The sequence below is a fragment of the Nicotiana tabacum genome, chromosome 19 (assembly GCF_000715075.1).
Source record: "Nicotiana tabacum cultivar K326 chromosome 19, ASM71507v2, whole genome shotgun sequence".
Classification (NCBI taxonomy): Eukaryota; Viridiplantae; Streptophyta; class Magnoliopsida; order Solanales; family Solanaceae; genus Nicotiana; species Nicotiana tabacum.
Window position 1 is genome coordinate 140,539,479 of NC_134098.1, and position 20,421 is coordinate 140,559,899.

At 39.4% G+C, this 20,421-nt stretch overlaps 1 protein-coding gene across 2 annotated transcripts; it reads right to left on the bottom strand.

Moving 5' to 3' along the window:
• Positions 1-161: 161 nt before the first annotated feature.
• LOC107810234 (elongation factor G-2, mitochondrial) lies at positions 162-20,119 on the bottom strand. Of its 2 annotated transcripts, none has more exons than XM_016634990.2 (20): positions 19,586-20,119; positions 14,758-14,979; positions 12,821-12,942; positions 12,588-12,738; positions 11,811-11,882; positions 10,977-11,072; positions 10,792-10,880; positions 10,640-10,706; positions 9,455-9,493; positions 9,170-9,230; positions 8,964-9,073; positions 8,782-8,856; positions 8,609-8,677; positions 8,393-8,514; positions 7,617-7,742; positions 7,222-7,342; positions 6,949-7,049; positions 6,786-6,846; positions 1,096-1,149; positions 162-461 (listed from the first exon to the last, which is right to left on the bottom strand). In XM_016634990.2, exons 1-20 carry the CDS (start codon positions 20,012-20,014, stop codon positions 360-362), a joined length of 2,289 nt encoding a protein of 762 aa, XP_016490476.1. In that variant the 5' UTR covers positions 20,015-20,119; the 3' UTR covers positions 162-359. The 2 variants fall into 2 exon arrangements, with proteins under 2 accessions (XP_016490476.1, XP_016490477.2); XM_016634991.2 differs by lacking the exon at positions 19,586-20,119 and adding an exon at positions 15,227-15,385.
• Between the last annotated feature and the right edge of the window lie 302 nt (positions 20,120-20,421).

A 20,421-nucleotide genomic window follows, 5' to 3' on the forward strand; every position in this document is an offset into this window, starting at 1 on the left:
TTTGACAGATGTAAATCATTTTCCTTCAAGGCTTAAATACAAAGTCTTAGCAGACTGCTTCACCAGTGGAACGACTGAATTTGGAGAGCAAGAGAAGTGTCAGTAAGGCTATTCGTTTGACAAGGTGGAGAAATCCGTGTAAAATCAATGTACAGTTAATCTTTTTCAAGGGGGATACACAACTTATAATAATTATTTGTATACATAATGGAATGTTGATGTCTTATTCAGCTTACCAAAATTGATAGACCAGTTCTGGTCCTAATGATTTCACAACATGCCCACCCAAGGAGACAAATTTATAGAAATTATTAGACAGGATGTAAGTGTAGGAGCAGCTTCAAAGGCACACCATATAATCAACTTTCTTTGCTGGCCTTGTATGTGTTAACCAGTTGTGTTTGCACGTCACTTGAAACAGGTGCATGTTCTTTGTATTCCATTGTAAATTCACCTTTTCCCTGCGTGAAACAAAAAATGTTCGATATATCAATGGCTTTCACTAAGCAAAGAGAGCATGGATTGGTACCACAAATTTCTACACTACGCATTGTACGGATATTTTGGATTGAAAGGAAGGAAAAGAAGAAAAAAAATGAGAATAGGCAAAAAAGAAAAGAAGAAAACAAATTTAGAGGAGAGGAGTACACTTAGTTTTTTGATTGAATATAAAGAACAGGAAAGAATGTCGGTCACTGACTCACTTCACATTAGCACCTTAATGACATATTTTTCACATTAGTAATCTTTTTGCCATTACAAAGCTTCATCAGAACATGTTTTACTTATTTTAGGTTTTCACCCACTTTTGGATGAAAACAACGTTGGTGACCGACTCACTTCACGTTAGCACCTTAATGACATATTCTTCACATTAGTAATCTTTTTGGCATTACAAAAGCTTCATCAGAACGTGTTTACTTATTTTAGGTTTTCACCCACTTTAGGACGAAAACAAAATTAATATTCTCTCCTGCCTTCATTTCACTCCCTACCATCAATACAAAAGCTAAAAAGTTTGAAATCACCTCTGTCCTTTCTCTCCCTTTCTTTGATAAAAGTGTTTGTTGAGAAAATGGAAACAAAATTACTGACCTGTGTCATTGATCGTAGAGACGTTGAGTACCCAAACATGTTGTTGAGAGGGACCTGAGAAACAAACAGTATTGCCTCAGCAAACAGAAGACAGAAATGATTTACTCATGTCATAATACTTTCAGAATTAATGCATACTGTTCCAAAGCTGAAAAGAATGAATTTTGAGAACCCTTAGAAGCCATGTAAATTAGCAATTAGCCAATTATTGTATCCCAGTTTCGAATAGCATTTAACTCTCTCTCTCTCTCTCTCACGCCCTACTGTGCCTAACGGCTCTCTGCCACCACCGGTGACAAGCCAAGCTCCGACACCGGCGTCAGGCAAGTTCTCGCTCTCTACCCCCTCCTTTCTCTCTCTCATCCCCCTCTCTCCTTCCTCTACTATCTCCACCATATCCCTTTCTCCACCCGTTTTCCCTCCTACGCCAGCGGCTTGCACAGAGCCGGTGACTGTCATCTTTTATATCCCCCCCTCTCCCCCCCTCTTTTGTGTGTGAGCACAGTGAAGAAAGATCTAGGGTTTCCGGCGAGTTTGTACAGAGTAACACACTCGCAACAGTAGTCTCTTCAGAAGTTCCCTGTTCCACAACTTTTCAGCCGGCTCTGGCGAGCAATAGCCATTACGTCCAACTGTCCGGTGACCTTTTCCGGCGATAGTCGTGAAGAAGTGGCAGCAAAGGCGGCAAATATCCAGGTTCTTCTGTCGGGAGTTGGTACCTCCTGCCTCACTCTCTCTCTTCGTTGTATTAGTTAAATTGGTGCCATTTCAGTCGCATTAGTATAATCATAATATCTGTGTACCTATAGCTACTTATCGTTTTCTTCTAGATTGGCCTTTTGCCTATTTTTGGGTTAGCGATTTTCCCTAGTCTGCCGTAGGTATAGTGGCTGAGGTATGGGATGGTAGAGTAAGGTCATGTCCTCGGGTGGGGCGGGGGGAAGGGCAGGGCACAGGGGGTGGGACGGGAGGCAAGGGGAACAAGCGAACATCTAGGTTGAGAATTGGGTCATGGAACGCAGGAACACTGACGGGTAAGTCTATAGAGTTAGCAAAGATTCTTCAGAGGAGGAAGGTTAATATACCTTGTGTCCAGGAGACTGGGTGGGTAGGATCGAGGGCGAGGGATGCGGACGGGTATAAGTTGTGGTACTCTGGAGTCACGAAGGGTAAGAATGGAGTGGATATTTTGGTGGACAGGGAGCTTCGAGAGTTGGTGGTAGAGGTCAGGCGGGTGAGTGATAGATTAATGACCATTAAGCTAGTGGTTGAGAAGTGCACTCTAAATGTAATTAGCGCTTACGCGCCGCATACAGGCTTGGATGAGGTCAAAGGCGCTTTTGGGAAGGGTTGGATAAGGTTGTGCGTAGTATCCCGCTTGCTGAGAGGTTATTTATAGGAGGAGATTTCAATGGTCATATTGGGTCGACTTCTGATGGCTATGGCGTGGTGCATGGAGGCTTTGGCGTTGGGGTTAGGAATGGAGGAGATTATTTATAGTTACTTTCCAAAGTACGGTGGCGAGGACCCCGGTTGACTACATCCTACTTAGGAGGTGTGATAGAGGGTTGCGTAAGGACTGCAAGGTTATTCCGGGAGAGACCCTCGCGACGCAGCATAGGCTCTTGGTGAGGGACGTCGGTATCGTGATTAAGAGAAAGAAGAGATCTGCACGAGGACGACCGAGGATCAGGTGGGGAGCCTTGACTAAGGATAAAGCTCAGAAATTGGAGAGGAGGTTATCGATAGTAAGAGCCTGGAGGAGTAGCGGAGACGCGAGTGCTATGTGGGCGACGACGGCAGACTGTATTAGGGAGGCGGCAAAAGAGGTGTTAGGGGTTTCGAAAGGATACACTGACAGGCACAAAGGCGACTGGTGGTGGAATGAAGTGGTCCAAGGTAAAGTGGAAGAGAAGAAGGCGGCGTACCTGAGGTTAGTAGGGAGCACAAACGGGGAGGAGAGAAGAACGAACATAGAGAGGTATAAGGTAGCTAGGAGGGAGGCGAAGTTGGCGGTCACGGAGGTTAAGACTGCTACGTTTGCTCGTCTGTATGAGGAACTGGGGGACAAAGGCGAGGATAAAAAGCTCTTCCGATTGGCCAAGGCAAGAGAGAGGAAGGCTCGGGATCTGGACCAAGTGAGGTGCATCAGAAATGAGGACGACAGAGTATTGATGGGAGAGGCAATAATTAAGAGGAGATGGCAGACTTACCTTTATAGACTTATGAATGAAGATGGAGACAGGGATATAGTGCTAGGTGTTTTGGGACATTACGTGAGTCACCGAGACTTTGGGTATTGTAGACGCATTAGGGTTGAGGAGGTCGTGGAGGCGTTGCGTATGATGAGTAGGGGTAGTGAGACCGGACCAGACGAAATTCCGGTTGAATTTTGGAGGACTGTGGGTAAAGCAGGTTTGGAGTGGCTGACTAGGCTGTTCAATATTATTTTCAGGACGAAGAGGATGCCGGATGAGTGGAGGTGGAGCACGATGGTACCGTTGTACAAGAACAAAGGCAATATTCAGAATTGTAATAACTATAGGGATATCAAGTTACTAAGTCATACCATGAAAGTTTAGGAGAGGGTGGTGGAAAAGAGGGTGAGGAGAACTGTGTCTGTATCTGATAACCAGTTCGAGTTCATGCCGGGTCGTTCAACTACGGAGGCTATCCACCTTATTAGGAGGTTGGTGGAACATTACAGGAATAGGAAGAAGGATCTGCATATGGTGTTTATTAACCTGGAGAAAGCGTATGACAAGGTACCTAGGGAGGTTCTTTGGAGATGCCTGGAGGCGAAAGGCGTGCCGGTTGCTTACATCAGGGCGATTAAAGACATGTATGAGGGAGCTAAGACCCGGGTTAGGATGGTGGGAGGCGACTCTGAGCATTTTCCGGTTGTTATGGGGCTGCACCAAGGATCTGCGCTTAGTCCATTTTTATTTGCCCCGGTGGACGCACTGACGCACCATATTCAAGGGGAGATGCCATGGTGTATGTTATTCGCTGACGACATAGTTCTGATTGATAAGACGCGAGGCGGCGTTAATGAGAGGCTGAAGGTTTGGAGACAGGCCCTTGAATCTAAAGGTTTCAAGTTTAGCAGAACTAAGACAGAATACCTAGAGTGCAAGTTCAGCGCCGAGTCGAGGGAAGTGGGCGTGGACGTGATGCTTGAATCACAGGTCATCCCCAAGAAAAGCAGTTTTAAGTACCTTGGGTCGGGTATACAGGGGGATGGGGAGATCGACGAATATGTCGCGCACCGTATAGGGGTGGGGTGGATGAAGTGGAGGTTAGCATCTCGAGTCCTATGTGACAAGAAGGTGTCACTGAGGCTCAAAGGTAAGTTCTATAGAACGGTGGTTAGACCAGCCATGTTATATGGGGCCGAGTGTTAGTCGGTTAAGAACTCGCATATCCAGAGGATGAAAGTAGCAGAAATGAGGATGTTGAGGTGGATGTACGGGCACACTAGGATGGATAAGATTAGGAATGAAAATATACGGGAGAAGGTGGGCATGGCCTCGATGGATGACAAAATGCGGGAAGTTAGGCTCAGATGGTTCGGGCACGGGCGGAGGAGAAGTCCAAATGCCCCAGTAAGGAGATGTGAGCGGTTGGCTTTGACAAGTATAAGGAAAGGTAGAGGGCGGCCCAAGAAGTATTGGGGAGAGGTGATCAGGCAAGACATGGCGAGGCTTCAGATTTCCGAGGACATGGCCCTTGATAGGAAAGTGTGGAGGTCTAGCATTAGAGTTGTAGGATAGGGGGTAGCGGAGCTCTTTGCTACTCCGCACCAGGTGAGAGGCTAGTCTGACAGGGTTGTGTCCTAGAGTGCTAGTGGTTATTGTTGTGTCCACACTTCTCTTTCACTATTCATAGTACCGAGCCTTTCTTACGTGCTACTGTTATTGTTTTTCATCTATTTTCTGGTACTTTTGATTCTGTTATTATTTTTATGCTTTCTGCTGTTGGTACTGATATATTATTTTTTTCGTCTGCTTGAGCCGAGGGTCTATCAGAAACAGCCTCTCTACCCCTTGGGGTAGAGGCAAGGTCTGCGTACACTCTACCCTCCCCAGACCTCACTTGTGGGATTTTAGTGGGTTAATGTTGTTGTTGTATCCCAGTGTCAAAGCAGCAAACATATGCAAGTAACATGCTCTTGAAGTTTCATGAATCTACAAGATAACAAGTTCTCATAACTTTGCATCTTCCTTGCCTGAAAACTGATCTGTAGACATTGTTTGCGTAAGGTATTAATTATTAGATAAATACACTAGCAAATAAGCATGATCCATCTTTCTCACACAACTTTGTCACACATATACTAGAATGCTACAATAAATATCATTCGGTGCAGAGTATTCTTTTTCACCAAGGGTAAGCCAGAGATTCAGCCGATCACCAACTTGTTCTGGTGTTGCCCTTGGTCAAAAGACAACAATAAGCAAAAAATATTGCCTTAGGTATTAAAAACCTTTTACCCCCAGGGCTTTAGTTCAACAGCAAAGATAGTACAAGTCGGGATGCGTAGTAGACACAGGTAACTAGTTTGAAACCTGGTTGTTGCACCAAGTATGGTATTCAAGTGGAAAGGCTGGAGAGATGCCCATTATCCACCGAATTCCAAAGCTAAACTAAATGATTTCTCGACCATAAGATTATAAAAAGGTATTTCACATTTTTCAAGGAAGATGAACATAACAATGTGACATGTGGGCCCATTTGTACAAATACTTGGTTGGAGTTGAAAAGCAAGAACTTGAAGTTGAAGTTGAAAAAACAAGTACTTGAAGTTGAAAAAAAGTATTTGGAAATTGAAATTGTGTTTGGACATGAATTGCACTTGAAAACAGTTTACATCTTATGAGTGAAAACCATTGTTTCACTTAAAATACTCCTCAAACTAGATTCTCTATTTCAAGTTGAAGTTGAATAATGGACAAAATTTTAAAACAAACATTGAATTGCAAATAATAAATTATTTACGTCCAAACGCCTACGTAAGACTCCAAAAGCACTGATGAACAGGGAATTGGGAGTTTATAATTCCTCGTGAGGTTTAGTATTTCTTTTATTTCTTCTTACAGAAAGGAGAAACCCATCAAACATAAAAAGCATAAGCAAGATGATGGTTCTGCAACTTATAACTCATGCACAATCCATAAATTGTTGCAATATCCAAACTTTTTGTAACAACTGTGGAGATTCAAAAATTGCAAGAGTATTCGTAGAGGTAAGCAAAGAGCAAACTGGAATAAGAAAAAACAGAGGCATGGTCAACTGAAGTTTCTCAATTGTAGTAGCACTAAACTGGCAGAAAGGTAGAGAATTTAACAGTACAGAACAGCTCGAATGAAATCTGAACAGTAGGTAAAAAGAAAGATGTCAACGTTAACATATGATGATTAAGTTTCACACACATGCCACTATGATATGCATTACGGCCATTTTTCAGCCACTTCTATACCTAAAAAAACGCATGAACGATTGATTGCTGGACCTGTGTTCGGAAGTGGATTTTTATAATCACATAAAGCCACCCAAACAGAACAAAGAAAGGGGATGGAGAACATGATTAAATAAGCAACAATATATACTGACAGCAAGAGGCACCAAAAATCAATTCAAAATACAACTGAAGAAAATACAGCTTAAAGAGCAAAGAAAGATAAACATACATGGGCAGTAATTACAGAGTCATCTCCTTCCTGGTCATTGCCGATTATGACACCTTTCCTCCTGTGATATTAAGAAAACAAGAAAAATGAAGAGCATGGTTAGAAAAGCATAAATCAGTTTCTCAAATCTTAATAACATACTCCCAGAAAGAAGTTCACTAACTTATTTATATCCCCAGTAACAGTGCCCTGAAATTCTGTTGGGACTTTCATTTCCACCAGCATCACAGGTTCCAATATGATAGGCTTTGCTGCAGCATAACACTGTTTTGCAATGAAATTAGTGACACACAATGAGGAAATGGTTAAATCACTGCAAGCATATGCAACTTCGGTAAGGCTCACCAAGCTGAGAAAAGAGAGAAAGGGCAGGAAGTTGGAGGTACAAGCAAGCATAAGAGTAATTGTCTACCGATCAGCTGGATGAATGTGTTACCTGTCTAAAAGCATAAATGGAAGCTAATTTGAACGCAAGTTCACTTGAATCAACAGCATGTGAGTTACCATCCGTCAAAACAACACGGATATTTTCAACTGGATGACCAATCAGAGAACCCCTGGAACACAGAAAGATCCAGATTTGTACTCAATCAAAAACATGTAAAGGGAACTAGGCAAGCATGTCATGAGAAGATCTCCACTGAATCTTGAATTGACTAAGCTTTGATAGTTCCTAAGCAATTACATAATACAGTACCGACTAGATCATTGACTTGAAGAAAAGCAATTACATAATACAGTACTGGCTAAATTCTTAACTTGAAGAAAAGCAGCAGACATATCCAAGAATCTCCAGGCAAGTCATAGTTGAAATTAGAAGAGAATACTTACGAATTGGCAGCCTCCCTGAAACCCTTTTCAATTGCAGGGACGAAGTTTGATGGTATAGCTTGACCAACAAGCATGTTGTCAAATTCAAACTTACTGCCTGACCCTTGTTCGAGAGGTTCAACATACCTGTAGAAATAAAGCATCGAGGAAACATGAATATCAAAAATGCCACAAAATGAACGAAAATATAATCAGCTAACTCCCCCTCCCTAACCAACTCTCTCAGGTTCAACAAACATACTCTTGGTTATGCCAGATTTAATTTTTTTAGGCCAGATTTAATGGAGGGGGAATGTAGAAGAACTAGTGAACTACTCGTGGTTAAACCTTATCTATTATACAAGCCCAAGACAATAGTCTATGCACGGGGATCTGTAATTGAGCCACCAACTGTAAGCATTCTAAATTACTATCTAAAGCAGGAAGGGGATTTTTGTTTTGGGGGGGGGGGGGGGGAGGAGGGACTAGGGAGAGTTATAAAATTTAGAGTACTCTGCCAGGGGCTGCAACTGGCTCATGTCAAGATATTAGCAGAAAAGGAGAAGCCATAATTATAACTGAAATGAATCTTGGGCCTAATTCATCTCCAGATGCTAGCTGGAAAGGTAAAGGAAAGTTGGAAATCACATTACTAGCATTAGTCCTCTCTATTCCACTTGCCCTTCCTTTAATTAATGGTAATTATTTATAGGCCCTTATAAGTTGCACATAACAAGCATATAAGCCCAATAGAAAAAAAAGGGACTAACCAAAATGACATATACATCTATACTTACCCAATTACTCTACCATATTGACCTTGCCCACCACTTTGCTTCTTGTGTAGATAATCAAAATCTGCTCTCTTGGTGATGGTTTCCCTGAAGTTTACACGAGGCTTTCCAACCTGAGCTTCAACCTTAACAAACATGGAGAAAGTAAGAAAAGGATCAAAGGATCAAACAAATGATGGTGCACGACGAAAATAACTATCTGTGAAAAAGAGGATGAACCTTATATTCCCTTCGGATGCGCTCAACATATATGTCCAGATGCAGCTCCCCCATGCCAGATATGATTGTCTGCTCAGGAAACCATTGAGACATTGAGAGACTCACCCCATAAGATCGACAATTCACATAACATTTTAAATATGGAGCCCACATGTGGGGTAAACAAAACATACCTCACCACTCTCAGCATCTAAACCCACACGGAATGTAGGATCCTCCCTCTGAAAGCGATTTAAAGCTTTTGAGAACTGCCAACCAAAAAGAGACAACAATTATAATAGGCTCAAAAAACAATGGCATAGAGTGCACACCTTGTAGATCCAACAGAACAACAGGTTCTAGTATGAGCACTCACTTGACCACCAGAGTCTTTAGAAACCGGTGAAACAGCTAATGACATCACTGGTTCAGGGACATTCATAGAAGTCATGGTGTATTTAACTGATCCATCAGTAAAAGTATCCCCTGCAAATGGATCAGAACTAAGCATCAGAATACATAATAAAGAAAAGATATATGCTTCTTCTCACTAAGTCATCTAAGGATAGAATAAGATGTTACCTGAAGCACAATCTACACCAAACACAGCAACTATCTGCCCGGCATGAGCCTCTTGGATATCCTATGATTAGAGTTGATAATACATTTCTCAAAGATAAGAAAGATGGCCAATTTAGAAATACCGCTAACCCATGCAAAAGATTCATTTTGTCCCTACTAAAATCTATTTAAATTTCCTCCAAGGTTCATTCAATTAAAGAGTAATACAAAATATATATTGTCCAACATAGTCAGATAAAATGAATTTAGTCAAGAAGTCAAAAGCGCAAGGCGTGGCTGACAAACCTCCATCTCATTTGAATGCATTCTGACTAGACGAGGAACCTACAAAAGAAATTCAGTTGAACCTAGGATTAGAACAGTAGAATAACAAATAAGACTAATTTTTCTAATAGTATGCAATAACAGCAAGCATATTTTCCACGTAAATAAATCACACATACACGATTGAGTGGATGATTCGAACAAAGACATAGGTTATGTTGGTATCTATATCACAAAGTAGAGAACAGGTTTTTTCAGATAATTTTCCCCTTGCATAAGGTCCTTACAACAAATCTTAACTTTTAACTTCCTTTTGAACTCCCTCCCATCAACCAGCCGCAAAATCAAAGGAGCTTAAAATCGGGTATGCCGATCCACCGTACTCATGTACCTTTTTTAATAAGGGTATACGAATACGGTGAATCGACATACCCAAAATTTTCTTTTGATAAGTATCTATATATACCTATTCATAAGTTTGTATCAACGAAGTTTTTTTTTCCCACAAGTAAATTTTTGCAATTCCACATCTTCTTTAAGCTGATACCTTTGGAGAGGCCATATTCTCAACCCAGCTGTGGCTTGCTACCTGGACAAACTCTCCGTTCCTTTTTTTGTGCTAATAGCTGATTCTTACAAAGGGCGACTGACACGCATAAGGAATAACCAGCATCCCAGTGAAAGCCAATGGAATGGGTTCGCGAACAAGTGAAGCAGAAACAAGTTTTTTTTCCGAATAAGCAGAAATAACATTCGTTGAATAGAATATAACAAGAAAGCATTATCAATTCAGTGAGGCTGGAAATGTTCAGAGAAGAGTACACTTCACAGGAACTGACCAGAAAACCAAGAAAAAGCAGGGTGTCTCATAAACCTGTGAATTTAGTAAACACGGCAACCATGAAAACCTCCAAAAACATTTATAGAGTAACAAAGCAGCCTCAATCCAAACTAGTTCGGATCGGCTATCAATAAAATAAATATCAATACCAGTAGACACCAAACAAATTCAAGTGGTGAAACTATAAAACAAATATACACTTCTGATTTATAGAGATCGTTGTGAGTATGTATATAAAATTGATTTGACATTCTTAAAATCACCATAAGGTCAAAGGCAATGCATTCAGATGCTAAACTGACATGAGATATTTTGGCTCAAAATGACTGATTCCATATCAGAAAGATGAGTTCAATTGAGCTCACCTTAATCCTCTTCCCAGTGTTCACGTTGATTATAAAATCGCCCTTCCGGATGACACCTTCATAGATTCTTTGATGGAAGATTATGTCAAATTGTGTGTTCTTGCTAAGTGCACATACACAGAAACAGTTACACAAGAAATAAGTTTATATACCTTAAATAGGTCAATTGACCAAAACGCCCTTCCTCTAATTTAAATGCCAAGGCAACCAGAGGGCCAGTGGGGCTTCCGGTTAATGTAACCTAGCAACAAATTAGCACAAAAAGACGTTAGTCTCTACATCTGTACATGGAGGAAAGGAAAAAGTAGGAACTCAATGAAAAGAATTATCCACTAACCTTCTCTTCATTCTTTGTTTGATCCAGCGCATAGTTGCTAACTTCAACTGGACAAGGTAAATAATTGAGAACACCATCAAGAAGTGTTTGAACTCCCTGTTTAGCACAAAACAACAGAAAGTACAGATGTAAAATTGCAACCACTTAAGTATAAGGGAATTATACATTTAAGGAAGAAAAAGGCTTTTGTACACGATAGGTAAAAATAGTGAGGAAAAAAGGCAATAAAATGCAGCAACTGGTCACTTTCCTTAGGATACTACAACACGTGTCTTTGAATGGATGAAATTGAAGGCAGGCCGAAAATTGTTAATTGAAAATCAAGAACAGAATAGAGCATTAAATTGTGCCAAATCAAGCATCAGCAGAGAAAAGATAGCCAAGCAACACCAGGAATTTTAGAACGGCAAGCAGGCATGAACAAGATATACGCCAATATAGGATAAAAAACCACGAGCAAGGAGAACATTTTTACCACAAAACAAGTAGTCAAACGCAAGAGTGAATTAAGGAGAGAGTACTGTTTGCCTCACAGTTGTAATCATTAAGGATTCAGTCTCGAGAAGAGTATAACATGGTCACAGCTAGTCAGAATCTCAGTTGATATTAATTTTCAATTTGACGAGGTTGACCCAAACAAAAGGAAGCGGTCAGTAATTTCTAGAAGAAAAATTACACCATTGACCTCCTGGCGTTTACAGTGGGAAAAAATAATAATAATTAAGGTAAAACTTATGTAACTTAAGTGATCTACACGTAAGCCATATAGCCATTATCAATTTCAGATCAAAATTGTCCATTCCATATTAGGTTAATCAGTGAACAAAACAGCACCTTGTTCTTGAAAGCACTGCCCATAAAAACAGGAACAAACTTCTGTGCTATTGTCGCTCTCCTTATGGCTGCCTGGAGAACACAGAAAGAAAATTATAGAATAGGTAAGGGAAGAATAGATGTCCCAAAGAGCTTAGGATTACTTAGATAAGGTCAATACTCAAAGATCCAGCAGCAGTACATTACCATACCAATACCAAGTACTGCAATACTTATTGTATTAATTATAGACATTAATGTAGGTTAAACACTTTTATATAGTCCATGTTAAAAGATAAGGTTTAGCATATAGTCGTATAAAAATCTGTTCGCAACCAATTGACCTAGTTGTGGTAAATAACCCTGTCCACCACAAAAGCATCTCAACTCCAGTCCCATGCTCTCATATTTAACATGGTACAGAAAAAAACATTATGCGAAAGAAAGGAGGTATCCTTTCAAACTATCACCAAATCTCCGTCATTGTGCTTGCTCAATTGAAAACCCACCTAGCATTCAACTGCTATAGTTCCAAGATCTACAATGACCACGTTAAGCGGCAGGAAACAGTCACTTTTAATTCTATCCCCGACATGATTACCATAGCTTGCAAGTTTCGCTCAATAATTGAAATTACGTATTTACCTGCCACCCATTACATCTATCAAAATTTACTACTTGGAAAAGAAACACTTGTGTCTTAAACAGAATGTAGACTTCTCAAAGCAACAACTCAAAAGCACCCCACAAGAAGGTTGTTATTTCCTTGTAAACAACGTTGAATAATTGTGTACAGACCTCAAGCTCAGCAGATGATATAGGCTCATCATTCAGAAATGCTTCAGCAAGCTTATCATCAACCTCAGAAACTGCTTCAATTAGCTCTCGCCGCTTCTCAGAAGCAATTGCTTCCATATTAGCAGGAATATCTTCTGTGACAATCTTCTCACTGCAAAAGCCAAAAATGAATATGACCAAGTAGAGCAATGTACCAATCATATCTAACAAACATATTTTAGCTCGAGACAGACCCACTGGAACCATGGAAATAGTAAGCTTTCGACTGCACGAGATCAATAAGACCCTTGAAGTCATCTTCCAACCCAATTGGAACTTGCACAGCAGCGCTATGGTGCCGAAGCTTTGATCTTGCCTGTGTGAGAAGGAAACAGAACAAGTATAAGAGATTGTCTTCAAAATTTCAATGTGCTAGACTGTTATTCAGAATTCACATAACAAAGTTCTAGAGGAAAGCAGCAAAGTAAGAAATAATATCAACGGAAAAGGGCCAAAAATACCCCTAACGTATTGAAAATGGCTCAAAAATGCCCTCCGTTAACCTTTTGGTCTAAAAATACCCTTAATGTTTTATTTTTGGCTCACATATACCCTTAACGTTTTATTTTTGGCTCACATATACCCTTGAAACTAACAAAACATGGATGGTAAATTTTTGGCTCACCTTCCATCAATATACTATATATTTTTTATATGTATTTTATACCACATATATATACATCATAATACATGTAAAGAAACAAAATATACCATACATATTCTTTAGAGTTGTGTATTTTATACTTTATATATACCACTATTATATAATTTATCACATATACTATTATAATAGAAAATATATAAGAACCATCGGTCGAAATTATAACATGTTAAAATAAGGGAGCGGCTCCGCTCCATTAGATGCCAATATAGCTTTGAATAACTAACATGTGTCCTTGTTAATTTTTAAATGATGAGATTTTTTTATTTATTAATTCTCTATTATTATTATTATGGTTAAGTTTCTATTGATAAACAAAAAAAAATGTGTGAATGGCCCGTCAGCATCATGTTCTTCCCCAGAAAGTAATTTATATATATATATATGGGGAAGAACATGATGTTGACGGGCCATTCACATATTTATTTTTGTTTATCAATAGAAACTTAACCATTAGAGAATTAATAAATAAAAAAACCTTATCCTTTAAAAATTAACAAGGACACATGTTAGTTATTTAAAGCTATATTGACATCTAATGGAGCAAATTGTAATGGAGCGGAGCCGCTCCCTTATTTTAACATGTTATAACTTCGACTGATGGTTCTTATATATTTTCTATTATAATAGTATATATGATAAATTATATAATAGTGGTAAAAATACACAACTTTAAAGAATATGTATGGTATATTTTTTTTTTGTTTACATGTATTATGATGTGTATATATAATTTATATATGTGGTATAAAACACATATAAAAGAATATATGGTATGCTGATGGAAGGTGAGCCAAAAATTTATCATCCATGTTTTGTTAGTTTCAAGGGTATATGTGAGCCAAAAATAAAACATTAAGGGTATTTTTAGACCAAAAGGTTAACGGAGGGCATTTTTGAGCCATTTTCAATACGTTAGGGGTATTTTTGGCCCTTTTCCGTAATATCAATGATAACAAGATGCTGAGCAGCATATAAGAAAAAAGCATTTTAATAGAGGTCCATAACAATAATAAGTGTTCCCTGCCAAAGAATCAGGCAAACACACACAAAAAAGTAAGAGGTAGCAGTGAATCAAGTAGCAGATGCTTATAACAAAGACAAGACTTTCTGAACCCCAACCTAACTGTCCAACTTTTTATATTGACAGATATAAAGGAATTCAGTTAACAGAAGAACTATGACGATGATCCTCAGCATGAACGCTGCATGAACACACTGGCTTCCCCGCCTTAAATGTTTTCTAGAGGTCTACTGATTTGGCACTCAAATTCATGTTTAGTTCCTTCACGCATGATGACAATGAACCTGGCTGCTTGCGATTTCTCTGAAATACCAGGCAACAAGAGAAATGTCGCCTGGCAACAAGCAACAAATTAAAGAGCAACAAAATTTAACTTACTTAAAAGGAAAATAAGCTTTGAATTAAACTTTAGAAATGTAATAGGCCTTCAATGATGCATAGCTGACCTGGTTAAGAACTTTCCATGGGTCCGCCCCCATCCGATCAAGTTTATTAATAAAAGCAAGTCTTGGAACTTCATATCTTCTCATTTGCCTATCTACAGTGATAGACTGACTTTGGACACCACCAACACTACAAAGGACAAGAATGGCTCCATCAAGAACACGCAAGGCTCTTTCCACCTCAATCGTGAAATCAACATGACCTGGTGTGTCAATTATGTTCACCTGCAACAAGCAGAAATTAAAAACTGGAACCACAAATCTACCAAAAAAGAATTCTTTTTTTTTTTTATGAAATAAGATTCTTCATTGCAGGCATCCAGAAGATGCAAAGTTACAAGAAGGAATTGAGTTAGCTCCATTACAACAATAGACTTAATCTGCTTAGTGAGCTAACTCAAAAAACAAAAGTAAGGATATAACTGAGTTAAGCTAGACTCAGAGATCCAATGAAATCTAGAAGAGGAATTACATTATTTACAGGTGTTAGAAAACTCCAACTAAATAGTTGCACAAGGCATTTGCCTTTGAGAGCATGTATAGAAGTTGAAATGCCATCAAAGCATCTGCAATTCCTTTCTTGCCAAAGGCACCAAAGAATGCATGTTGGGATCATCTTCCAGACTTTCTTGATGGCCCTTTCAACTTTCCAACTGCTCCAACCTTCCACTGATTCACTGATGCCTTGTGGTTATGTCCAACTTATTCCCAGGATACAAAGAAACATATACCACATGTTTGTTGCCACTGGACAATGTAAGAATAGGTGGTTGATTGACTCAGAACTTTGCTGACATAGGTAGCATCTATTTACTAGCTGGAAGCTCTTTTTGCAGAGATTGTCTTGAGTTAGGCAGGCTTCTTTAAGTGTAGTCCAAGTAAAGCAGATAACCTTTGTTGGAAGCTTTGTCTTCCAGATGAGCTTCCAAGGCTACGAGTCAATGTTTCCATTATGCTCACATATGAGTCTGTAGCCCATCTTCACTGAATATGGACTTGAGTCACAACCAACCCATCTGATTCTGTCAGGGATCTGTTCATTCATAGTGAAGGTTCCCAGTCGCAATGTAAACAAACTACGTAACTCCCAGTCATGCATATTCCTTCTGAAAAGTAGGACCCATGAGTTTCCTGATCTGTATTGACTTATTGTAGAGTTGGGATTACTAGCAATCTGAAACAGTAGTGGAAAGCTATCTTCTAGTGGGCGACTGTCCAACCAGATATCTTTCCAGAATCTAACATGTAACCCATTACCCACCTTGAATGAAATATTCAGTGAAAAATCCTCTACATCCTCCCAAAGGCTACTGATGTATTTCCATGGGCCAACACCATGAGGAGACCTGCTGAATTTAGTATACCAGTGGCTTTGTAGTCCATGCTTAGCAGTCACCACCTTCTTCCCTTCTTCCATAGGCTGGTATCTTCCTCCCCGAATCTCCCAAGCCATTTCATTAGCATGCTCTTGTTGTGTTTTGCCAAGTCTTTTATTCCAAGTCCACCGAGGTCCTTTGGTTGAGTTACTTTGGCCCATTTGACCAGGTGAAACTTGTGACCAAAAAAAAATTCTACTAACCAAACAACTGAGGATTATTACAACTGAAGATGGTTCGAGCACATGCGAAGGAGAAGCCCGGATGCCCCGATCAGGAGGTGTGAGCGGTTGGCCTTGGCGGGTTCGAGAAGAGGGAGAGGGCGGCCTAAGAAGTATTGGGGAGAAGTGATCAAGCGGGACATGACGTGGCTTCAGATTTCCAAGGACATGGCCCCTGATAGGAAGGTGCGGAGGTCGAGCATTAGGATGTTAGGATAGGAGGTAGCTGATAAGGTTCATCCGTGGGGGAGGCTGGTCTGATAAGGTTGGGTCCTAGGCTGCTACGATTATTGTTGTGTCCACACTATTCTTTCGTTTTTCATAGTATCGGGCTTTATTCACTGGTTTTTGTTATTATTTCTCATTTATTTTCTAGTTCTTATGTTGTTATTGCTCAATGGTTCTGCTGATGGTACTACATTTTGTCTCTCTCTTGTCTCTCTTGTCTCTTTTCGTTTTCTTGAGCCGAGGGTCTTTCGGAAACAGCATCTCTACCCTTCGGGGTAGGGGTAAGGTCTGCATACACTCTACCCTCCCCATACCCCACTTGTGGAAACTCACTGGGTTGTTGTTGTTGTTGTAAACAACTGAGTATTATTACAATGGGCTCGCCTCAGAAAAGAGAAAACATATGCATGCAATATTATACTAATCTTTCCTAGTGAAAACCCATGAAAAGAAATAGGAAGCGGAAGCTACAATAATGTTACACTTATCTGGTTGGATCAGTCACACTTAGCTCAATAAACTAAGCACCCAACAAGAATCTCTTGTTAACCAGTCCTGACAATCTCATTTTTGTCCGTTTCATTTGACTTGCCTCGTCAATAGGATAACAATAAAGAATAAAACTAATACATTTTTACTATTCCTTTATCAAAAAATTGATAAGGAATAAAACAATCTCATTCTAATCCTTGTTGAATAGAAAATAAAAAATTTCTATCTTTTTGTTTTTCCCTGCCCAAAATAATAAAGGATCTATCACTAAAGGCAGGAAAATCAAACTTTCATATAAGCGACATTTATTCCATGGCTGCTCTATGTTCTTTATATAGAGCACAAATGTCGAATAAAAACCTACTATGATTCAGTTGATTATTTACTTCAGCAAGATTAGCCCTTTAACTGAAATGTGGAGAAAGGAAAGCAGAGAACTGATTCATGGAAATACTAGAAAGGAATAGGCATGACAAATCATTTTCTAGCAGACCCCACAAAATGCTCTAAGCATATTCTTCACATTGCTGTGTATTCACCAGCAGCTACAACAACAACAACAAAAATATGACGGGAAATCAATTTTCCTCGCATTTTCTTCATTTACCTCCTTATAATCTGTAGGTGATAACACCAACCAGCACTAATAGATTGAAAGTTCCATTGACCATTCGGATTGGTCTAAATTGCAGTAGGAATAACCCTAATGTATAACTTGCTACCTCTAGAGGATTCAACATGCGTCTTCTACAGTTTAAAAATTGATCCGATGACCAGCTATTTGAAAACACAGATTGTATTACATTGCCATAATCTGAAGTCCAACATCTAAGAAATTCCGCACTAGTGTAGGGATGGCAAACGGGGCGGGGCGGTTGCGGGGCAAACCCGCATAAACCCGCAAAAATTTCAACCCACCCCGCGTACATAATTTGCTGTTTTCAGTCCGCCCCGCCCTGCATAATATTTTTTTTCTTTTTCTTTTCTAGAATGAATTTTCTGCCAGATTGAAACAAAATCAAGAAGCCACATAGCAGATCGAACATTTTTTTCGCCTTTTCGGATGTGAATTATAAGAAGTAGATGAATATTCAATTGAGTTAAAGGGTATAAAAGAGAAAAAAACGAAAGACTTCAAACCAAAACTTTATTTAAGTACTGCTAATGATGCTTTGCCATATACACTCGTTGAATTTCTTTCACAATGTTGGGATAAAAAAGTTAATTGTGCAACAAAAAAAAAATATTGCTCTGCAAATAAATTTGGAAAAGGTGTTTTATTTAATACTCCTATATGGTAAAGGTACAAGTGTACCCTCAGTCAAAGAAAAAGAAGTAAACAGTTAATTGTAATTCTTATAAAAAAAAAAAAAAATTAAAGTAAACAGAAAAATATTCAACTTCATGATTGTGTCAGTGAGTTTGTGATCGACGTAGAGAGTATAGAGACCGGAGAAACATCCTTTTAGGTCTTCAGTTCAAAAGACTTAAATACCCAACCCCTGATTTCTTAAAAAAATAATCTGAACCCGCCCCGGCCCGCACCCGCAAATACTCTAACCCGCTCCGCCCTGCAATCCCTGAAACCCGCCCCGCCCCGCACCGTTGCCATCCCTATTCTAGTGAGAGGCAACAAAAGGTGGGCTCAGTCCAAGCAATTTAGGTAACATGGACCACTTCAATTTTTATTTTTATGTTAGTGCATGAATCTCATAGTAGCCACGATTAGTACTCCGAAGAAGGAAATCGAAAGTTGCTGAATACTGTCTTGTGGAGAAAACGAAATTTTTGGTTAAAACTGATCACTGAAGCAACTGGGAAAATCATGAGTCCCTAGGCCACCTCGGGTTGACTAAATAAAATGGGTTAATGATATCCATAAAACGAGCCCCAGATATCTCCATCAGCTCTATAACTTTACCAAATCCGTTTGGCCATAAAAAAGATTCTTTTTTTTCGGAAAAAAATTCACTTTTTTTCGGAATCAAAGTTTGGCTATGAACTTGAAGTTGAATTTCGGAATTTGAAAAACTCCAAAAGGCTATTATTCAAAATTTTCACTTCAAAAGCACTCACAAAAATTCAAAAACAGCTCCAAATTGTAATCATGTCCAAACACATCTCTAATTTTCAAATACCATTTTAAACTTGAAAAAAAAATCACTTTTTTCAGAATTTCACAATTCTCCTCCCTCAGAAATGTATTTTCAATACTTCTCGACAGTCAAGAAGGTCTAGACAGAAATTTTAAGATCAAAGAATCAAACTTGCAAATAGAGAATGCTAAATAATACGATTACTGGAGTCATTCATAGATCACAAGATGCACCCTTCAGCTACTCTTAGCAATTCAGCTTCAATAAATCAACCATTTACCAAATTTCAAAAAATTTCTTGTTCAACCACATTTCCCTGTTCTAATCAATTTCTGGCAAGAAAATAAACAAGTATAAACAATCAAAATAATTAGTAAAAACTTTTAAAGGTGAAAAAGAATGTATTTTTTTTTAATACCTGATAGTCTTTCCAAGTGCAGTAAGTAGCAGCAGACTGAATAGTAATCCCTTTTTCTCTTTCTAAATCCATGGAATCCATCTTTGCACCAACTCCATCTTTACCCCTAACTTCATGGATCTCATGGATCCGACCCGTATAAAACAGTACCCGCTCCGTCAATGTGGTCTTACCGGAATCAATATGAGCTGAAATCCCAATATTCCGTACTTTTTCAAGCGACTCTCTCCATGCCGCCTCTTTCTCGTCTCTCACTCTGGCGGTGGCAGTGCTGGCGGCGGCGTAGTGGCGGAGCTGGAAGTTTCCGGCCAATAAGGCGGCGATTGGGGATTGAGGTGGGTGTTGAGGATTCAACGGCGTCGTCGTTTTGGTGGAGGAGCAGAGATTGTAGAGTAGGCGCGTCGTAGAGGATCTAGCTGACCGAGCCATTGGGGGTTTAGGGTTTTACCAAAACCCTGGTGGAAATTTTGCTCCTGTGAAGAAGAAATGTACGGAGGTTTTTTCCTTAATGCTGTTATGAAGAATAAAAACGGGCCGGATTTCACTTCGAAGCGGGTCAAATCGTTTGCTAAAATCTACCTGCTCGCTGCTTTACCTCGCATTGCAACTTCCGGGGCCAATCCGGATATAATTGAATCCTAATGCGGGTATCGCACATCGAGCGAAAATTTAAAAAAAAAAAAGCACTTTGCAAAATTACTTTACTTTTTACATAACTTTCGAGTCTTTGTAAAATTTAGCACTTCACCAAAATACTTTAATTAAGGTTTATACTTGGCAACTCATAATCCTAACTGTTTGGTGTGAATATCTTTTATGAACTGAGATAAAGAACC